The sequence below is a fragment of the Hemiscyllium ocellatum genome, chromosome 16 (assembly GCF_020745735.1).
Source record: "Hemiscyllium ocellatum isolate sHemOce1 chromosome 16, sHemOce1.pat.X.cur, whole genome shotgun sequence".
Lineage (NCBI taxonomy): Eukaryota > Metazoa > Chordata > Chondrichthyes > Orectolobiformes > Hemiscylliidae > Hemiscyllium > Hemiscyllium ocellatum.
This window is the reverse complement of record NC_083416.1, coordinates 10178661-10200042: the sequence shown is the minus strand read 5'-3', so window position 1 is coordinate 10200042 and position 21382 is coordinate 10178661. Positions and strand designations below refer to the sequence as shown.

General features: G+C 43.7%; 1 protein-coding gene across 1 annotated transcript in view; it reads left to right on the top strand.

The window, feature by feature from the left end:
• Positions 1 to 204: 204 nt before the first annotated feature.
• Positions 205 to 21382, top strand: part of LOC132823334 (dedicator of cytokinesis protein 2-like) — a 717727-nt gene continuing 696549 nt past the window's right edge. The window contains exon 1 of the mRNA XM_060837030.1: positions 205 to 326. Coding sequence (XP_060693013.1) covers positions 284 to 326 — 43 coding nt within the window. The 5' untranslated portion in view covers positions 205 to 283. The remainder of the gene's footprint in view (positions 327 to 21382) is intronic.

Below are 21382 nucleotides of genomic sequence, written 5' to 3'. Positions count from 1 at the left end.
GCAAAATGTTCAGTGTGGGTTACAGTACCTAAAGTAGGTTCTGCCTTTTTACCCCTCTATCTATGCCTGTGTGAACTACCTTAACCAGGCCCCGCCTAAATCATCCCTCACGCGCCATTATTTGCACCTTTGCCGCCTTTGTGGTTAAGACGTCAGTGCTGGCTCGCTGATGCAGAGTTCCGGATGCAGCAAAGTGAAAGCACTTCAGGCATAGCCTTGCACGACCGTAGCCCTGTTGGCCGTTAACTGCGTTGTGGGGGTGATCGACAGTGTCAATTGAACCATGCCTTCCTGGAGCCGGACAGTTAAGGAGAGATATGGAGTGGGTAAGGGAAAAACAAACTTCCATTCTTCCATAAATGAAGTGCTACAAAGTGAGCTTAAAATTGTCCGAAGCTGCCACATATCTGTAAGTCTGTCAACAGGATGTGGGTAGCCTGTTTCAAGAGTGGTGCTGCTCAAACAGACTAAACGTTGACACAAGTTGGTACAAATCTTCGGCAAAATTCAACACATGCAACAAAAAGGGAAGCTGCTTCCCTGTTCCTCCCCGGTGCAGTAGTTGTTACGGTTTGTAGTTAATTATGTTTGAAACAAGTTTCCCTGTGTGCGGTGGATTTCAACTGGCCGGTCTGCTTAGACATTTTGTTGAGACTGTTCCTGTCCAGCAACACACTTGACGCACTTGGCTAGTCAGGCACCTGAAACCATGAACCTGTGTGTACCTCGGACAGACACGGATACACAATAGAGGAAGTCAGATGTAAGGCCATTTGATGGCGTCTGTTTCCTCAGTGTTATTGAGGGACGTGCTTGTCAGGCGAGAACAGCGCACAAATCCAGATTTAGCTTCCTCTAAAACACGATGCCAAGCCTGAACGATCCTGGATTTCAAATGTAGTGTTCAAGCGTGACATGAGAGATACCAAGAAATCCACTGTGGTTGTGGTACTGTGTTTAAAAAGCCTATCTGTATTAACACAGAGCGCTAATCTCTTATTCCAGCTACTCTTCAGATTTGTCGCTATTTCAGGAAATATGGCAGAAATATCAGAGTGTGGTTTTGATGTGGTTTTACTTGCAAAGACAGAAAATAATTTTGCTGTTTGACCAGCAGCCCATGGCAAAATACCTCCATATTTTCTCTGCAAATTACCTGAATTACTATTGCACACTGACCAATGGGAAGTGAGTTCAGACGGAGCGTTAGAATTACTTTGGGGCGTAAAGTATATGCTGCAGTTTTTTCAAACATGCCCTTCAGAAGGCACTGTGTGTGAGTCATGATATTAAGGGCTGCGGTTATTGTACTGCCCTGAAACACTTCGAGCACACCGGATATTGGTGGCTGAGTTAAGTAGCCCAGATTGGCCAACCCTTTGGCTCTTAGAATCACAACTTCTTGAGTATTGATAGAGACCCTGTTATCTCATAAAACCACACCTCATGCCCCTACAGTGAGGGTGGGTTTGTTTAAGTATGCAAGAAAAGGTCATTGTGTTGACCCTGGTTGCATTGTAAGGAGATCTCTCATGAATTGTGAAATAAAGTTAAAAATCACACAACACCAGTTTATAGTCCAACAGGTTTATTTGGCACCTCCACATCATAACTATGAGATGCAATGATGATATCTAACCAGTGGCAACAGTCCCTAAGTATTTTTCAGTCAAATAAGGGATTTCTTTGCAACTCTCACCACCATGGTGAATATGAGGCTGGAGAGAGACTGGAAGAACACCAGATAAGTCGTCAATTAGATATTGGATGAACTCAAAAGCAGTAGAGAAACTATGGTTAGTTTTAGTACATTGTCTGGAGAACAATTTTTGGATTCCACAATTGGACCAATGTTTTACAATCCCTGGTGCCTCTGCTGGCTTTTCAGAGCTGCTGACCTCTGATTGATCAGTATCTCTTTAAGGTGGGATATCCTGTCTCAGAACCAAATGGGAATCAACCTTGGCAACCAATCACTAAGCCATATGTCCTCCAGGACCAGAGGAGTCCCACATCAAAGTGGGCACTTGCGGGCCATTTACAAATGGCATATTGACCCGATTCTGTGACTTCTGCTCTGCTCCCCATTGGCATTACTAACTTGAATGCATGGGGTGGGGAGGGGGGGGGGGGGAGGGGCGGTTAAATTAATCCTCCTGCCCCACAGTTTTATTGGTGTCAAGCCATCTCTATAGATAGACTTGGTTCAAAGTGCAGCATTACAGTGACATATATAAATTATACAAAGATGTGTAATATATTGGGTCAGAATGTCTATAAGAGGTGAGTCATGTGACATCAATGACTGTTCAGCCAATTCCCACTTGCCAGACTTGCTTATAGAATCCCCACAGTGCAGCAAGTCTATACCAATCCTCTGAATAGCTTTCCACCCAGATCCATTCCCCCTAAATCTTTGCATTTCCCATGGCTAATGCACCGAACCTACACATTCCTAGATACTATGGGCAATTTAGCATGGCCAATCTACCCTAACCTGCACATCTTTGGACTGTGGGATGAAACCCATGCAGGTGCCTGAGGCTAGAATCGAACCCAGGTCCCTGGTGCTGTGAAGCAGCAGTGCTAACACTGAGCCACCATGTTCTTGACTTTCTGAAGAGGGCACATTATCGGAATAAAAACCTTTCTGTTGTGTTGCAGCAAACTATGAGTTTGCATGTTTTTTGTTCTGACTGGAGCCTTGTAACTGCCCAGTGCAGGATATACAGCACCCTGGAAGTGTTGTGACAACTTCAATTCCCAAAAACATAAAGACAGCAACTCCTGGGTTGCTTTGTTGATGAGCCATCTGGTATAATTTTGAGAAAAAAGAGCAAATATGTCTATGTTCCCAATTTCATAAAGCATTGTTATCTGCAGGTCTAATGGCTTATTTTGACAGATGAGTCTGTTAAGAATGCTTGGCTGGATTTCAAAAGCATTTGTATCACCTATCTCAGCAAAGGTTGCATTGACAGCTTTAAGAGTTTGATAAAGGAGGATCTGTCCTTTATGTAGTTACTGACTTGACATTTGCTTGTGTTGGAAATTGATTGATCACTTGAGGGTTCTTAACTTCATTCAATGGTTCAGGAAATATCTTTCAGTGTGGTATGTCTAAAAACGTACTCGATTTGATTGCTAGAAGTTTAATATTTCTCATGTCCATTGCAAGTTCTTCCTATAGCTATGAAGTGGTTCTTGAGGAGTACTAGTATGTGAGACTGAATGAGGAGCTACAGAAGGGGTGTATGGAAGAACATATGATATCGATGGCATTTGAAGGCCTGATATTGATCAGTAGAACTGGGCCGATGTCCCAATAAACAGAAGCAGGCAAACCAGCTATCTGCTAACCTCCATTGTCACCTTCAAAGTGAGGGGCATTAGACAGTCCTGCCCCCACTCCCCCGAATGAAAATACAGAAGGCAGGGAACTTTCTAAGGTGACCCATCTGCCAACTTCGCACATCCTCTAAAACGCTCCAGCCCACAGAATCATAGAATCACAGTAGAGTGCAACAAAGGAATGGTCTATTTTACACCAAGTCTTTTGGACGACAATCCAGTTGGCCATAGGTAGTGGGGGTAGTACAGTGGTACAGTGGTTAGCACTGCTGCCTCACAGAGCCAGGGACCTGGTTCAATTCCAGCCTCGGGTGGCTGTATGAGTAGAGTTTGTACATTCTCCCTGTTTGTCTGGGTGCTCTGGCTTCCTCCCACAGTCCAAAGATGTGCAGGTTAGGTGAATCTGCCATGTTATATTGCCCACAGTGGTGAGGGATAAATGAAGGGCTTTTTCCCAAAACGTCGATTTTCCCGCTCTTTGGATGCTATCTGACCAGTTGCGCTTTTCCAGCACCACTCTAACCTTGCCTCTAATCTCCAGCATTGGCAGTACCCACTTCTGCCTATGGGTAAATGTAGACTAATATGGTAGAGGAATGGATTTGGGTGGGATACTCTTTAGAGGGTCCGTTGTGGACCAGTTGGGCTGAAGATCCTGTTTCCATACTGTAGGGATTTTATAATGGATTCTATGAGGCCCCCATAGGGCAATTAAGAATCAATACTTTTCTGTGCTCTGGAGAAAGATATAGATGAAGACAATTCCCAACATGAAAGTCTGGATTGGTCCTGCCATCTATAGTTACCCCTTGCTCCTGCAGGTTGCCATCTTGACCAATAATCTCAGGGTGTGTTCCATGGGCAACGACCACCTGTACCCCTTTCACAGGAATTGGCATCAGACATTCCAACCTCACCACATCATCATGGCACATTTAACTCTGAATACAGCTCTCCACTGCAAAACGGCACTTTGTGGTTAACCAACATCTCACTGCAATGCTACTGCCAGGTCACTTCCTGTACAGAGACCATCACATGTAGAACAGGACTCTTAGCTTGCTCCCTTAGCATTCACTCACTCTGCACCCATTTGAATGACCACAGCATCTGTGCATTGTCTATTTTGTGCTTTGCCACATCATTTACAGAATTTACAATTCTTCTTCCTTGTCTTGCCTGCTGCCAGAGACGATAAAGGCAGCTGGTATGTTTACAAGCAGTGATCAGTCAAGAGGGTGGACATATTGTTGTATGTTGCTATGCTAATTCAATGGCACACCTGCAGCATCTTACATGTCAAACACACCCAATATACTTCTACCAAATAGCCCTGTCTCAAAGTCTAAGTAGTGCAGCCCTCATTCAAGTCAATGGGACTTAATTAATCTGGATATACCAGAGCCGTAAGCCAAGGGCATCAGTTGACATTAGTCCAAGAGCGTGGACATGGTTGGTGTGGCATAAGTTCAGGGGTTTCATATCATTAAGGCCCTGAGAGTGGGTAATGTGGTTCTAGTGCAGCCAGACAAGAGACTAATGGGAAGTCAGGAAGCCGCACAGAGATCATTCATCGGTTAGAACTGTCCTTCCAACTTGAAAGGTGTGGCACTGTAAAAACAGAGCAGGTCAGTGGCATCCAAGGAGCAGGAGGGTCAACGTTTCGGGCATAATGTGTCACACATTTCTGATGAAGGGCTTATGCCCAAAACATGGGCTCTCTTGCTCCTCAGATGCTGCCTGACTGCCTGCGTTTTTTCGGCGCCACCCTTTTCGACACTGACTCTCCAGCATCTGCAGTCCTCAGTTTCTTGCTCCCTGTCCTTCCCTGGGTAGAGGGGGCATGGGGGGAGGTGGGAGGGTGGTGGTGAGGAGGAGTCATGGTCAGTCCTGAACAATGATGAGATTTCATGCTGTGCTGAACATGAGGGAAAGAGCAGCACCTCCTGAGATAGGATTCAGACAATATTGTAGCTCTAAGTGTAGTGCAATAGTGTAGCTTCATTTACAGTGATAGTTGATTAGATAGGTGTAAAGTGGCAAAATATTTCAAAATGCAAGCTTTTGTTGCAAAGAAATTACACCCATGTCACTCCATGTGGCTTCAGAAGATTCTTCTTGTTTTGTTTTACGAAGGCTATGTGCACCTTGGAATTCTAGTCAATGGTTGGCAGTAATTCAGCTGGTGCATAGCTGAACTGTAAACATTGTACCAGTGATAGAAAGCATAGCAAGTCCTGGCAGTGTTGAGTACTCCTGCCAATGGTAAGCATGTGATAGAACGAGCATAGCACCACCGAGGGATGATGCATCCAACTCAGGCTGAGAAGTGAAGATTCACCTGCTAGAGCTTCACAAAGAAGTATCTGTGAAACACTCAGAAATGGAGAATACTTAGGCAAAATGCAAGCTATGGTTGCCATTAGCTAGCTTTACTTAGAGCAGATATTCATTGAATTCAAAACTCACCATCAACTATGGAGGGATTTGAACCTACACCCTTTGAGCATTGGCCTGGGAATCTGGATTACTAGCTCACTGACATTACTACTAGACCACCACCCCAATATTTCATCTAATGTAGCCAGTGAGAGGGTCTACACATATCAAACAGCATGCCAGCACATTGACTTCTGGTTTTGGAAGTTACTGCTGTGCATAGACCTTTGAGGCCCATGCAGAATATAGGAATATAGGAACGGGAGGAAAGGAAAATGAAAGAAAATGAAGAAAGCCTTCTCCTTAAAGTAAGGATCATCTTAAAATCTGTGTTCTCTGGTCATTGACCTTTTAGCCTTTAGAATAGAATTGTGGATTATAGAATCCCTACAGTGTGGAAACAGGCACTTCAGCCCAACAAATCTACACTGACCCTCTGAAGAGTAACCCACCCAGACCCTACCCTAATATCATAAATTTAACCCTGACTAATGCACTTAACAATGCACCAATGGAAACAATTGGAACATCCTAAAGTCAGAATAGATACCCTCTACATTTCTCCTCTCCTTCTTCAATGTACTGGAACAGTAATGTCCCATGTGCTTTTTTTGTTGTTTGACTCAATGTTAAGCTCATCAAAATAATGAATGCTGGCACAGAAAGTGGAACGGTCCCTTGGGCCCTCTACAGAGTTAGAACTGAAAACTGGGTTAAAGAAAACTCTTACTGCTCTCTTCCTACACATGTGCCAGCTGCTTCTACTGCTTGTCTTCCTTTTTTTGGATGACCTTGAGGGTGTTCCTCTCGCAAAAGTCTCTTTGCTCAATGTAGAATCATGCCTCAGGCCTGTTCTTGTTATGAACTGAGATGAAGCATTTCCCTTGTTGCTAATACCTGACCATATAATTCCGTCTGTGCATTACTTCCTGTTCATTTTCCTTATTCTTCCAGTTCCAGTTCTCTGTACAAAACACCACCCATCTTACATCTGAAACTTACCAGCACCAATTCTGTTCTGTTACTTTCTGCATGACTTTAAAAATTACCTCAGCATCTAGCTTTTTGTTATGTATTCAGTCATCATTATCTTTTCCTGTTCAGTGCTATGTCACTGTGGAGTTCATGTTTCAGTCTTTTGCAAATGCTTTGGGCACTGTATTGCAACACTCCTTTCCAAAGGACAAATGCTGAGTCCAGAGTAAAGTCAGCACTGAACAATAAAATCGAGTGGAAATCTGTGTCAGGAACTAGGCAAGCCATTGTCTAGCAAGCCAGAATGGATTGAGAGTAATTATGGGAAGAATTTGACTAGAAGTCCGATATATGTCAATTTTGGAGAGTTTTATGGAGTGCTTAGGGGTGTTTCCTCATACAATTCTCCACTGTTTGCCTCATGAGCTACACATCACATTTCAGTAGTACCCTGCTTGCACTGTCTCCTGCACAACAGGAAATCAGCTTTGCCTGGATCTCCCAGGGTTCCTGGTGCTGACGCCATTTTAAAAGCCCAGATGTGCACCAAGCCAAGTTCTGCCAACTAAGACCTGGCCTTCCCGGCACGAGCTGAGTGGAAAAGTAATGCCTTTGATGGTATTGTTGGCATCTCACTGCTAATGCGAAGACATGTTTGGAAATATATTGCTGCTTAAGAATGAAGGTCCCCGTCCTCAGCATCATCCTATCAGCATACCCTGTCTAAGGGAGTGATACTCTTTCTGCAATGCTCAGTCTAACTTGAGATCTTCTCTAGCCCACAATGAACAAGCACATGTTGAAAAGATTGCAAACGGTTGAAAGCGTTTACTTGTATGCAGCAGCAAATTGGGTCGGTTAAATCATGAGCTGCACAATTGGTTAGCGATGCAGAGTGCAGCTCACAGTGCAAGGTCGGCTGAGGTTACCATGATGATCGCACCTTCTCAACCACACCCCTCAGTTGAGGCGTGGTGACTCTCGGATTAAACCACCACCAGTCATCTCTCTCTCTGTAACATGAGAGCAGCCTCTGGACCACTGAGAACCTGGATTAATACATAGAACTATTATGTTGTAACCATTACTGAAACTTGGTTGAAAACTGGCAGGATAGGCAGCTGAACGTTCCAGGGTTTAGATTTTCCAGGTGAGATAGAGAGGGATGTAAAATGGGAGGGGGAGTTGCATTAGTGATTAAGGAGAATGTCACAGCCTCACTGAGAGAGGACATTTGGAGAGCTCATCTAGCAAGGCCTTATGGGTAGAACTCAGGAATATGAAAGGTGCAGTCACTATGATGGCTTATACTATCGGCCTCCTAATAGCCAGCGGGAGATAGAGGAACAGATATGTAGGCTGATCATAGAAATATGTAAAAACAACAGAGTTGTTGTGGATGATTTATACTTCTCCAATATTCACTGAACTCCTTTAGTGCCACGGGCTTCGTTAGGGCAGAATTTTTTCAGTGCATCTAGGATTCTTTCTAGAAAGAATCTATAGATGGTCCAACTATGATAGGGGCCGTACCAGACTTTGTCCTGGGGAATGAGCCTGGCCAGGTGATCAAATTTTCAGTGGGGGAGCGTTTTGGGAATAGTGATCATAATTCCATATGTTTGAAGATATTTCTTGGAAAGAATAAAAATGTTCCTAGGATGAAAGTGCCAAATTGTGGAATGGCTAATTGCAACAGTATTTGGCAGAAACTGTAGCAATTTAACTAGGGGAGGCTGTTTGAATGTAAATCCATATCTGGCATGTGGGAGTATTTGAAAGGCCTGTTGATCAGAGTTCAGTATTAGCATGATCCTGTAGAGATGAAAGATAAGGATGGCAACGTTTGGGAACCTTGGATGACAACAGATATTAAAAGCTTTGTCAAAAAGATAAAGGAAGCAAATGCAAGAGTTCAGAAATTGAAATCCCGCAAGACCCCCAAGGAATCAAAAGAAAGCAAGAAAGAATTTGAACAAAGAATTGGGAGGGCTAACAGGGCAAAGGGCAAAGGGCAAAGGGCAAAGAAATCCCTTTGGCAAGAGGAATTAAGGAGAATTCTAATTCATTTTAAACACTTATTAGAAGCAAAAGGGTAGCTAGGGAAAGGATAAGTTCACTTGGGGACAAAGCACGAAATTTGTGCTTGGAGCCAGAGGAAGTAGGTGAGGTCATTAATGAGTATTTTGTATTGATACTTACAAAGGAGAAGGACATGGCTGATCGTTAGATTAGGGAGTGGTGTGTTGATATTCAAGGGAATGTCAATATTAAGAAGAAGGAATTATTGGGCGTCTTGAAAAACATTAAGGGAAAAAAATCTCCAGGTGCTGATGAGATCCATCCAGCATTGTAATATGGCAAAGGAGGAGATTAGTGAGACCTTTACAGAGATCTTTGTATCGTCTTCAGCCACAGATGAGATCTCAGGCGACTGGAGAATAGCCAATGTTGTTCCTTTTTTCAAGAAGGGCAACAGGGACAATCCAGGAGATTATAGGTTGGTGAGTTTTCCATCAGTGGTAGAGAAATTATTAGAAAAGATTCTTAACAATAGGGATTTACTCATACAGAGAAGAATGGACATATTAGGAATAGCCAGGATGGCTTTATATGGGTCATGTCTCACAAATTTGATTGGGGTTTTGGAGGAAGTTTTGATGATAATTCATAAAGTTTGGGCATTTGACAAGGTCCCTCATGGTAGGCTGGTCTAGATGATTAGATCACATTGGATCCATATTGAATGGTAAGTTGTGTACAGAATTGGCTTGGGCAACAAAGATAGAGGGTAGTTGTTGAGGGATATTTTTCTGATTGGAGGTCTATGACTAGTTGTGTTCCACCAGGATCAGTGCTGGGACCTCTGTTGTTTGTAATATAGCTGAAAATGTGTTGCTGGAAAAGCGCAGGAGGTCAGGCAGCATCCAAGGAACAGGAAATTCGACGTTTCGGGCATAAGTCCTTCTTCAGGAAGAAGGGCTTATGCCCGAAACATCGAATTTCCTGATCCTTGGATGCCGCCTGATCTGCTGCGCTTTTCCAGCAACACATTTTCAGCTCTGATCTCCAGCATCTGCAGACCTCACTTTCTCCTCTTTGTAATATAGAACAACCTTGGTTATCCGAACATCAATTATCTGAATTTCGGATTATCTGAAAAAGATCTCAAGCTCCCAATGTTTGAGATTGGAATCCAGACTCTAATACTATCTGCAGAAACCCTCTTTCTAAGACAGACTGCCCACCAGTGAACTCGACAACTTCTCTCCCACTCCGCCTCTGTCATTTATTCTTTCTTTCTTTCTTTCTTTCTTTCTTTCTTTCTTTCCTGCCCTTCTGCCTTGTTCTATCTCTCACATTGTCCCTGCCCCCTTTCTCTCACTCTCCTTCTTCCTCTCTTATTCTTTCTCTCTGTCATACACAGCAGGGAGTTTCTGACAGCTGTTCTTTCAGGAGGTATATTTACAGACTTACATGCAGCTTTCTTTTCCCCTTGTACTTTAATTACAATCCAAAGTTTGGGTTTGATTATTTTCGACAATCGGGTTTAGACTCGGGTACCTTCATGACCTGCATGAGTAAAACAGCACGGCTCTGAGCAAAGACACAGACAGAAACCCAGACAGACATTTGAGAAACCATGTAAAACCACAGGAAAGAAGGCCCCGCTCCGTCCCAGGGTGCCTTTCGATTTGATTTGATTTGTAACACATGAGTCAGTGCATCTGGCTGAGGCTTTGTGTCAAGGGATTTCATTTACACTTGAGAATGCTTTCTTTGTTTATGATCAGATCAGTTATCTGAACATTCGGTTATCCAAACAAAATACTCCCTGCCAGTCTCATTTGGATAATTGAGATTGTAATTTGTATTGAATAGAATCTCTACAGTGGCCCTTTGGCCCAACAAGTCCACACCAACCCTCTGAAGAGTAACCCAGACCCATTCCCTTACCTTACTATCCTATATTTACCCCGGATTAATGCACCTAACCTAGTCGTCCCTGAACACTTTGGGCAATGTAGCATGGCAAATTCACCTAACCTGCACATCTTTGGACTGTGGAAGGAAACCAGAGCGCCCAGAGGAATCCCTCGCAACACGGGGAGAATGTACAAATTTCACACAGACAGTCACCTGAGGCTGGAATCAAACTCGGGTCCCTGGTGCTGTGAAGCAGCAGTGCTAACCACTAAGCCACATTGCCGCCGCAAGTAAGTGAGCGGGATGAAAATGTAGGTAGTCTGTATATTTTATGATGATATGAAAATTGGGGGAGTTATGGACAGTGAGGGGGGATATCAAAGGATGCAACAGGATATAGATCAGTTGGCAAGTTGAGCAGAGAATTGGGAAGTGGGGTTTAATCTGGACAAGTGTGAGGTGATGTATTTTGGGAGGTCAAATGCAAGAGGAAAGTACAGAGTGAATGGTAGGACCCTTAGAGATATTGATATAGAGAGAGATCTTGGGATGCAAACCAATAGATTCCCTGAAAGTGGCAACACAAGTGTACATGGTGCTAAAGAAAGCATACAGTATGCTTGCCTTTATTGTTCGGGGCATTGAGTATAAAAGTTGCCAAGTCATGTTGCAGCTGTATGATACTTAATCTTGGCCACATTTGGAAAATTTGTGCAGTTCTGGTTGTCACACTATGGGAATGATGTGAGGCTTTGGAGAGGGTGCAGAAGATGTTTACCAGGCTGTTGCCAGGATTGGAGTGTATTAGCTATGTGGAGATTTTGGACAAACTCGGATTGTTTTCACTAGAGCATCAAAAGCTGAGGGAGGACTTGACACAAGTGTATAAAATGATGGGAAGCATGCACAGGGTTGCGAGTTGGAGTCTCCATCCCAGGGTGGAAATGTCAAATACGAGGGAGCAGAGGTTAAAAACTGAGAGGTGAAAGTTTAAATGAGAATGTGAGGAAAGAGGGTGGAAGGTATCTGGAACATGCTGCGAGGGGAGGTGGCAGAAACAGATATGAAAGCAAAGTTTAAGAAGCATTTAGACAGACACATGAACAGGTAGGCAATACGGGATATGGACCATGTGCAGGCAGGTGGAATTAGTTTAGAATGGTGTCATGGTCAGCATAGACATGGTGGGCTGAAGGGCCTGATCTTGTGTTGTATTATTCTATGTTCAATGCACAAAGTGAATGGGCACTGAGAGGAGCCCAGACATGCACCATGATCCAATCCATGAGCTGGGTGCTTGTCCCTGAGTACAAAGTCTCCTGACAGTAGCAGCATTACAGTGAAGTGTAGATCAGGGTTTTGAGTGGGTCAGAGTTGTGCCATGTTGGCTGGTGATGTGAGGCCATTATGTATCCACCAAGCTTTGTGGCTGGCGGGTGGTAATTTTATCTGGAGTACGCCCTGAGGTTTTGGTGCTTGGTGTTCGAGATGGAGGACTGGTGGAACATGCAATGAGTTGGAGTCACCAGGTATTCATGTCAGGAATTAGCAACATCTAGTTTCTTTCCAGTGCATGGGGGAAGAGGAAACTGTACATCAATGAGGTGAGATGAGAGGCTAATGGCATGCAAATAAGTGCAAAAAATGCCTCATTGCTCACTTGCAAGATCCTTGCCTTGCTGTTCAAAACCGGACCTTTTTAGTCTCAATGCCAGAAATCTCACTTCTGTCAATCGCACCATATTTTCCCATTGACACCCCTTTGCCCTTCTAGTTCAGGAAGTAGGAACATTCCACCCTTTATCATCCTGCTTACAGAAATGGCTAAGGAGGACAGATGGTGGTGACATGACTGTTGTTCGCCATCAACTGCAAATGGGTAAAATAACGAGTCAGTATTTCTTGCAGATAAAGGTATGTGGACATGACACAGAATAAGAAGCAAATATTGCAGGAAATTTTTCAGTTGATGACAAGTGACTACTGGTCCCTTTCATTGAGGAGAGTGTATGGTTACGGGGAGATAATGGCCTAATTATCCAATTGCTGTTAATCCAGAGATCCAAGTAATATTCTGTGGACTTGGGTTCGAATCTCGCCACAGCAGATGGTGGAATTTAATTCAATAAAAATCTGAAATTAAATGTCGAATGATGACCATGAATTAATTGTTGGAAAAACCCATCAGGTTCACTAATGCCCTTTAGGGAGGGTAATGGCTATTCTTACCTGGTCGAGCCTACATACGACCCCATGAGCCACAAGAATGAGGTTAACCCTTAATTGCCCTTTGACCAATAAATGGTAGCTTAGTCAGCAATCCCAGGAATGAATATATTTCTAAAAATGTGGTTTATGTCTTCCCAATTGCAGGTAGGAATGAGAGAAAGTGCAATCAGATGAAAGATTGGGGTGAGAGGAAGATGAAATGCAATGCATGAGAGAGAGTATTGACAGAGTCAAGTGAACAAGGGCAACAAAATTGAACCAGGAAAATCCACTCAGAGAACAATTCATCATGATGATGTTTGTTGTTTGCATGAGATGGGAAGGACTTTTCTGCAAAGAAAGGTTTTGGAAGGTGACTGGGTCAGAATGGAGTGACACCTACTATTGTCACTATTACTGTTGCTGACAGAAATAAATTGTAAATGACCCCTTTGCATTCACTTTCCAGTAAGTATCATCAGCCAGCTTATGATTGTATGTCAAGATAGAAGGGAAATTAAATTGGATTGTTATGTGGGCCAGGAGGACATGGTGGTGGGGTTTGAGTTGTTGACCAGCTTGATCCTAGACTGAAAAAGCCTGCTCTCTTATTGGTGTTTATATTTCACACCGGACTTCCACCTTTTTCATCCAAATGCTATAAGCAAATTCTTCTGTTCCTTTCCCACCCCTGCACAGTTCCAGCTTCTTCTGTAGTACACTGATGCTTTTCACCAACTATATCTTGTGATAGCAAGTAACACATTCTAACCACTCCTTGGGTGAAAATGTCTCTCCTGAATTCTCCATTGGATTTGTCAATGATTATTTTTAAATTATGATCTTTAGTTTTAGACTCTGCACAAATGGAAACATGGTTTGTGCAATTGCAGCACCATGTTACACATCTTTGTGGTTTTGACAGGGCCACAATTTGTTCAGTTGTTCAACCCTTCAAAGTGAGGGTGTAATATTGTTGAACAGGGTAGAGAGGACATTTAACAACCTGGGTACAACAGTGAGAGATTTCAATCGCATGAGATTCGAGAGAAATTTGGGTTGTTACTCTTAGAGTAGAGAATATTCTGGTCAGATTTGATCCAAATGTTCAAGAGTTTGAGAGCATTTGATAGTGTAGTTTGGAATAAATTGACTTCCGTGACAGCAAGGTTGATGATACGAGGGAATTTGGTAACTTGCAGAAGAACAGATGGGAGGATAGGAATTTTCTTATGCAGTGAGTAAAGGTGTTCAAAATTCCTTAAGCTAATAGGCTATTGGAAGCAGTGTCAATGGTAATGTTTAAAAGGAAATTGGATATATTGCAGGCCTCCAGGGAAAGAACAGGGGATTGGGGCCAATTGGAGAGCTTTTCCAGTTTCTCAACCCATGTCAGATGGCATCCTTCAGCACCATAAAATTCTGTAACTTAATAACAGTAATGATTTCAGAAAACACCGTGAAGACACCTCTGTACAATGTGTAGTCAGCTCTGAGGAATCATTCATGTTAGGACCGAGGGGATGTGGGTGAGGTCTGAAGTATTTTTGCACAGACATATGTCTGAATTCAGCTGATCAGAGCCAGGCGAATTTAAAATATACAGCAGTGGCAGTGCATTATCTGATTCAGGATGGGTAGAAAGTTGGCTGTCAGGACCAATTAATGCTAAGTTGGGAAGATAAGCAGCTCGAAGGAATCTTCAATTGTTTAAAGTCTCAAGAGAGAATGATTAGAGGTTCGAAGCCAACAATGTTCATGACAGTCTGCGAGTGATGGTTGAATAGTATTTTAAGTTGCCTAGTGGGCACTGCAGCTTAAAAAAAACACACTAGCTTTGATCGTAGGAAAATTGCAGTCATTATCAATTGCAGAAAATAGGTTTCATCTGTTTCATTTTATGTTTGCAGCTTTGCTTTCACTTGTACAGTGCAGACTGCCCAATTAGCAAACCAAATAGAATCTCCATTATAATTTAAGCCTTTTCCCTTAAAGGTTTTTTTTATTGCATGAACAATTTGAAGATGCAATAACTGGGTGATTATTTTATTGGAGCAATAAGTTTGTGAGTTCAAATATTGTCAATCTAATTCAGTTTCTATAAAACAAAATGAGAAATGAGAAAACGATACCACTTGGTTATGAGCATGAACCTCCAAATGGTGTTGCACAGGAGAGTTTAATTCGGAGAACTTTCTTAAGATAGCTTTGTAATTGATTGTGTATGGTCAATCTAACTGAAGTGCTGGAAATTTTAAAAGGACTTTTCATTGTAGATTTGGAGAAATCAAGAACAAAATAGGATGTCCTCAATATTAGACTACAATCATTCAGGGGCACTTGGTTCCAAGCAATCAGGAAACACTTACCACATGAAGGGTAGCAGGAATTTTTTTTAGAATAGAATCCCTCCATTGTTAACACGGGCCATTTGGCCCAACAAGTCCACACTGATTCACTGAAGAGCGTCCCAACCACTCTCACCCACCTACCCCATCCCTGTAACTCTGCATTACCCAAGGCTAACCCACCTGACCTGCCCATCCCTGGACACTCTGGGCAATTTAGTGTGGCCAAACCACCCTAACCTGCACATCCTTGGTCTGTGGGAGGAAACTGGAACACCCGGAGGAAAACCCACGCAGACACAGGAAGAATGTTCAATCTCCACACAGTCACCCAAGGCTGCGATATGAATCTGGGACCCTGGCGCTGTAAGGCAGCAGTGCTAACCACTGAGCCACCTGAATCTAGGACGGACTGCTGTGGCAGATTATAAATGCAAGGATTTGAGGTTTCAAATTTGAGAATGATAGATTTTGTTGGATGAAGTGTTTAATGTGTTCTGAGCAATGGAAGGTTAATTGAGTTGCATAACAGTTGGGGTCGAAATGAATGGTGGAGCAGGTCTTTGGTAAGTAGCGATGGAGGAGGCAATGCCCGAGTGGTATTACTGCTGGACTGTTTAATCCAGGCAATGTTCTGGGGGCCCAATTTGAATTACGCCACAACAGATGGTGGAATTTGAATTCAATTTTTAAAAAAATCTTGAATTAAGAGTCTAATGATGACCATAAATCCATTGTCAATTGTCAGAAAAATCCATCTGGTTCACTAATGTCCTTGAGGGAAGGAAACTGTCATCCTTACCTGGTCTGGCCTACATATGACTACAGACCCAGGGCAATGTGGTTGACTCTTACTTGCTTTCTGGGTAATTAGGGATGGGCAGTAAATGCTGGTCTCGCCATCAAGGCCCTCATCCCGTGAATAAAGAACAAAATATGTAAAAGACTATATGTACTATGTCCTTGTACTTACTGGTGCACAATTGTTCTTTGGGGAAGGATACCTACTGTCTTTTACATCTTTTTCTTCATTCATTCATTTGATATGGGTACTGCTGGTAAGGTCACCATCTGTCACACATCCTATTGCCTCTGAACAAATGATAGCTAGGGGTATTTCAAAAGATAGTTAGGAACCAAGCATATTATTATGATCTGGAGTCACACACAGGTCAGACAAGGCAAGGATCTCTCTTCCTAAAGGTACCCAGTGCATCTTTTTATAAACTTTTCTGGTTGACCCTTGTTACACCACCACTTATTAAGGGGGATAGTGTCTTATCCATTCATGGGATGCATGCTTCAGCCATTCCTGTTTGTCCAGTTCAAGTTTAACCACATTGCGGTGTATCTGGAGTCACATGCGGGCCAGACCAGCTAAGGATGGCAGATTCCCTTCCCTAGAGGGCATCAGTGAACCAAATGGGTTTTCACGACAATTGACAGTGGTTACTTGGACACCATTAGACTGGGTTTTTATTCAATTCAAATTTCAGCATCTGCTCTGGTGGAATTTAGACCCATGTCCCAGGATATTACCCTGTGTTCCTGGATCACCAGTCCAGTAGTGTTACCATTGTGCCCTTATCTCCTTGTAAACCATAACTAAGGTTGGAGAATTGATGTCAGCCATGGCTGCAACACACATATCTCATGCATGAATGAGAGGTTATTATGAAGGACTCTCCTTCTCAACCTCTTCCCTCATCTGAAGTCTGGTGGCCTTCAGGTTAAATCACCCCCAGCCGCTTCTCCCTAATAAGAGAGCACCCTCTGGTGATTGATGACACAACAACAAAATCTGAATCTATTCCTTTCTCATCATCCAGGATGTCTAGAGTTCCGTGAGCAGCCAAAAAGTCCCAATCTTTGAGTCTTGGCCTCAGGAGCCAAACACTTACTTCCCCTTCCACTAGGAAGGGACAGACTTAGAGTCATGGAGTCAGAGAGCTGTATAGCATAGAAACAGACCCTTTGGTCTAACTTGTCCATGCCGCCCAGATATCCTAACTTAATTGATCCCCATTCACCAACATTTGGCCCATATCCTTTCAAACCCTTCCTATTCATATACCCAGCCAGATGCTTTTTAAATGTTGTCATTGTACCAGCCTCCACCACTTCCTCTAGCAGCTCATTCCAAACGTGCACCACTGTGTGAAAAAGTTGCCCTTTAGGTCCCTTTTAAATCTTTCCCCTCTCACCCTAAACCTATGCCCTCTAGTTCTGGACTCCCCCACCCTAGGGGAAAGACCTTGTCTATTTATACAATCTGTGCCCCCTCTCCATGATTTTATAAACCTCTATAAAGTCACCCCTCAGCCTCCGACGCTCCAGGGAGAATAGCCCCAGCCTATTCAGCCTCTCTCTATAGCTCAAACCCTCCAACCCTGGAAATATCTTCGTAAATCTTTTCTGAATTCTTTCAAGTTTCATAACATCCTTCTCCTAGGATCACTGTAAGATAATGTAATCAGATTTTTCTTTATTTCTCTATTCAGTACCTAAGATTTGTACCTAGGTACTTTGAACCTAAGATGGCGCCATGAGGGCTGACATTGTAAACTTTTCACTGTACTCCCATACTTGAGTACACATTCTGCTTGTTCTGTGCTCTTGAGAGCAATGCTCCAGTACATTCATTTCCAAGTATTATTGTTTGTTCTCCTAGTTCATGAAAAGACCCTTTTGTTTCTAAGTCTAACTGTTCAGGTGGGAAAGAACAGAATGTCCATAAAAGCATAAAGGACATACAGGATAACATAGAGTTCAACCAAATATGTGTTATATACGTACTGGCTTAACTATTAAAAAGAAAAAGCCTGCAGTGAGAGACAAGAGAAAGACGTAGTGAGTGAGACCCCATGAGGTGAGGGATGATCTTTTAATTGTTCATCACGTCAGTACAGAAGGCTTGAAGAAAGGTTTGAGCACAGATGAACCAGAGGACACTCATGGAAATTCACCTCACGTTAGCATCTCGTAATATACGTGCAGAATTTGTTTGAGGCACCCCACTTTGTCAGCTTGATAAATAAAAAAGGAAGGGTTCCTCTAGATGAAAGGGATGTTTCTTCATTGAAGTGCAAATGAGTACCCTGAAGACTATATCACCCATGGGCTTGATTGCATTAAACATCAAGGCAACAATAGTGCTTTATGCCCTGTCCAGGATACCTATCCAACAAGCAAGATTTGGAAATGAATTTCCGATAGCTTTGCCTCAAAAGCTATTGATTCACTCAAACGCATAATCACACATGTTTTATTCACACATGAGCAGTTCACCACAACTTTAACATGATTAAAGTTCCCAGGATATAAATATCACACCAGATGAGTGGTGCCTGTTGGTGTGACCTACTTGCAAGCGTTTGGTAGCTTAACCCTATTGTCACTTGGTTAAGCAAGCTTAAGTCACAGCTGAAAAAGCGTCACTGGACCTGAAGCATTAACTCTGCTTTCTCTCCATGGATTTGCTGAGTTTTTCTAGCAATTTCAGTTCATGTCGAATGATAACAGCTTTAATGTCTCAAAGTTTAGGCAATTTGTTCAGCATGAAGTTTAGGGGCACCGGGCATTAGAAAGGATGTCTAAACTTGGACAGTGTGCATGGCGATTAACTGGACTGATGCGAGAGAGCACAGATTTAAGAGAATTGGCAAAAGAATCAGAACAAAATGAGGAGAACTATTTTTATTTAGTCATTTGTTTTGAAGTGGAAAGCTCTGCAGGAAAGTGGGGTGGAATCAGATCAATAGAAGAGGACTTATCAATCCAAATCATAGAATCCCTGCAGTGTGGAAGCAGGCCATTGAGCCCATTAAGTTCACATCAACCCTCCAAAGAGCATCCACCCAGAACCACCCAATAACCCACTACTGCAAATGGCTCATCCACTTAGCCTGCAAACTGCTGAACACTATGGGCAATATATCATGGCTAATCCACCTAGCCTGCACATCTTTGGACTGTTGAGTGCTCCAGTTTCCTCCTAAGGGGACCCATGGAAACACAGGAAGAATGTGCAAACTCTACACAGACAATTGCCTGAGAGTGGAATTGAACTCGGGTCTCTAAGGTCCCAGAAGGCAGTAATGTTAACCGCTGAGCTACCATGCTGCCCCAATCTATTCAAATGCAGAATCACCTTTGATGGCTTATTTCTCATTCCCACACTGTTACCTCTCTGTCACCCAGAGATTGGTCCTTGACACACTCTCCTATTTTCGCTGGCCTTTGGTGGCATTATCAAAAACATGTTCCATTTTCATATTTATTCCTCATCAGCGTTTCTCTCAACGCCTCCACTGCCTCCAAGTTCTTTGCTTGTTCACTGCTCATTGAGCAGAGTTTTCCCTCGGTGAAATTTGGGGAATGTTGAAGCAATTGCCTTTGGCTGTGCGAAAGTTTCAGTTTCTTAACCACCAACTCCATCTGCCCATCTCCCTGGCAACTGGGCTGAGGCTAAAGTGGAATGTTGATGAGACTGGTGGCATATTTGATTGCGAAGTGAGCTAACGAAAACCTCTCTGTCACTAACTCCACTTGCTTTCATCTCGAATAATATTCATCAATTTCATCCCTGCCTCAGCTCATCTGCTGAGACAACCATTCTCACCCAATTCTGGACTCTTCAGTGTCCTTGATTTTAATTACTATTATTGCTGGCTATGCCTACCACTGCCTAAGCCCTGGGCACTGGAACTGCCTCTTTGGACCTCCCTATTTCATTTTCTTCCTTTAAGATGCCCCTTAAACCTGATCTCTTTGACTAGGACCTTTGCCATCTGGCCCTAAGATCTCCTTAGGTGTCTCTGTATTTGTTTTTAATATCTCCTTGTTCAATTGGGTCAATGGGCTGAGGAATGGTAGATGAAAATTAATGTGGATAAATGCGAGCTAATGCATTTTGGTAAAATGAATGAGATATACAAGCAGGAGGCTGGAAGCAAACAGCAAGCCAGGCAGCATCAGGAGGTGGAGAAGTCAAAATTTCGGGCTTAACTCTTCCTCGGGACTAGGGATGGATGTAAGGGGAGCTTCAGATAAATGGGATGGCAGGTGCAAGATGGTGAGGTAGGGATTGGTGAACACAGGTAGAGGGTACGGACTGATTGGTCAATGAATCTGGGTGGTAACTGGAAGGAAGGGTCAATGAGAGAAGTGGAAGGGAGAGGGAGGGGCTTGGAAGGGAGTTGGGGTGGGAAGGGAGAGTATTTGAAATTCGAGAACTCAATGTTGAGTCCTTCAGGCTGTAAAAAATGAGGTCTGCAGATGCTGGAGATCAGAGCTGAAAATGTGTTGCTGGTTAAAGCACAGCAGGTTAGGCAGCATCCAAGGAACAGGAAATTCGACGTTTTGGGCATAAGCCCTTCATCAGGAATGAGGAGAGTGTGTCCAGCAGGCTAAGATAAAAGGTAGGGAGGAGGGACTTGGGGGAGGGGCGATGGAGATGTGATAGGTGGAAGGAGGTCAAGGTGAGGGTGATAGGCCGGAGTGGGGTGGGGGCGGAGAGGTCAGGAAGAAGATTGCAGGTTAGGAGGGCGGTGCTGAGTTGAGGGAACCGACTGAGACAAGGTGGGGGGAGGGGAAATGAGGAAACTGGAGAAATCTGAGTTCATCCCTTGTGGTTGGAGGGTTCCCAGGTGGAAGATGAGGCGCTCCTCCGCCAGCAGTCGTGCTGTTATGTTCTGCCGGTGGAGGAGTCCAAGGACCTGCATGTCCTCAGTGGAGTGGGAGGGAGAGTTAAAGTGTTGAGCCACGGGGTGGTTGGGTTGGTTGGTCCGGGCGTCCCTGAGGCGTTCTCTGAAGCGTTCCGCCAGTAAGCGGCCCATCTCTCCAATATAGAGGAGGCCACATTGGGTGCAGCGGATGCAATATCATCCGCTGTCCACTGGTTCTCACCTACCACCCCACCAACCTCCGTATACAACCTATCATCCGCCGTCATTCCGCCACCTCCAAATGGACCCCACCACCAGGGATATATCTCCCTCCCCTCCCCTATCAGCGTTCCGCAAAGACCACTCCCTTCGTGACTCCCTCGTCAGGTCCACACCCCCCACCAACCCAACCTCCACTCCCGGCACCTTCCCCTGCAACCGCAAGAAATGCAAAACTTGCGCCCACAC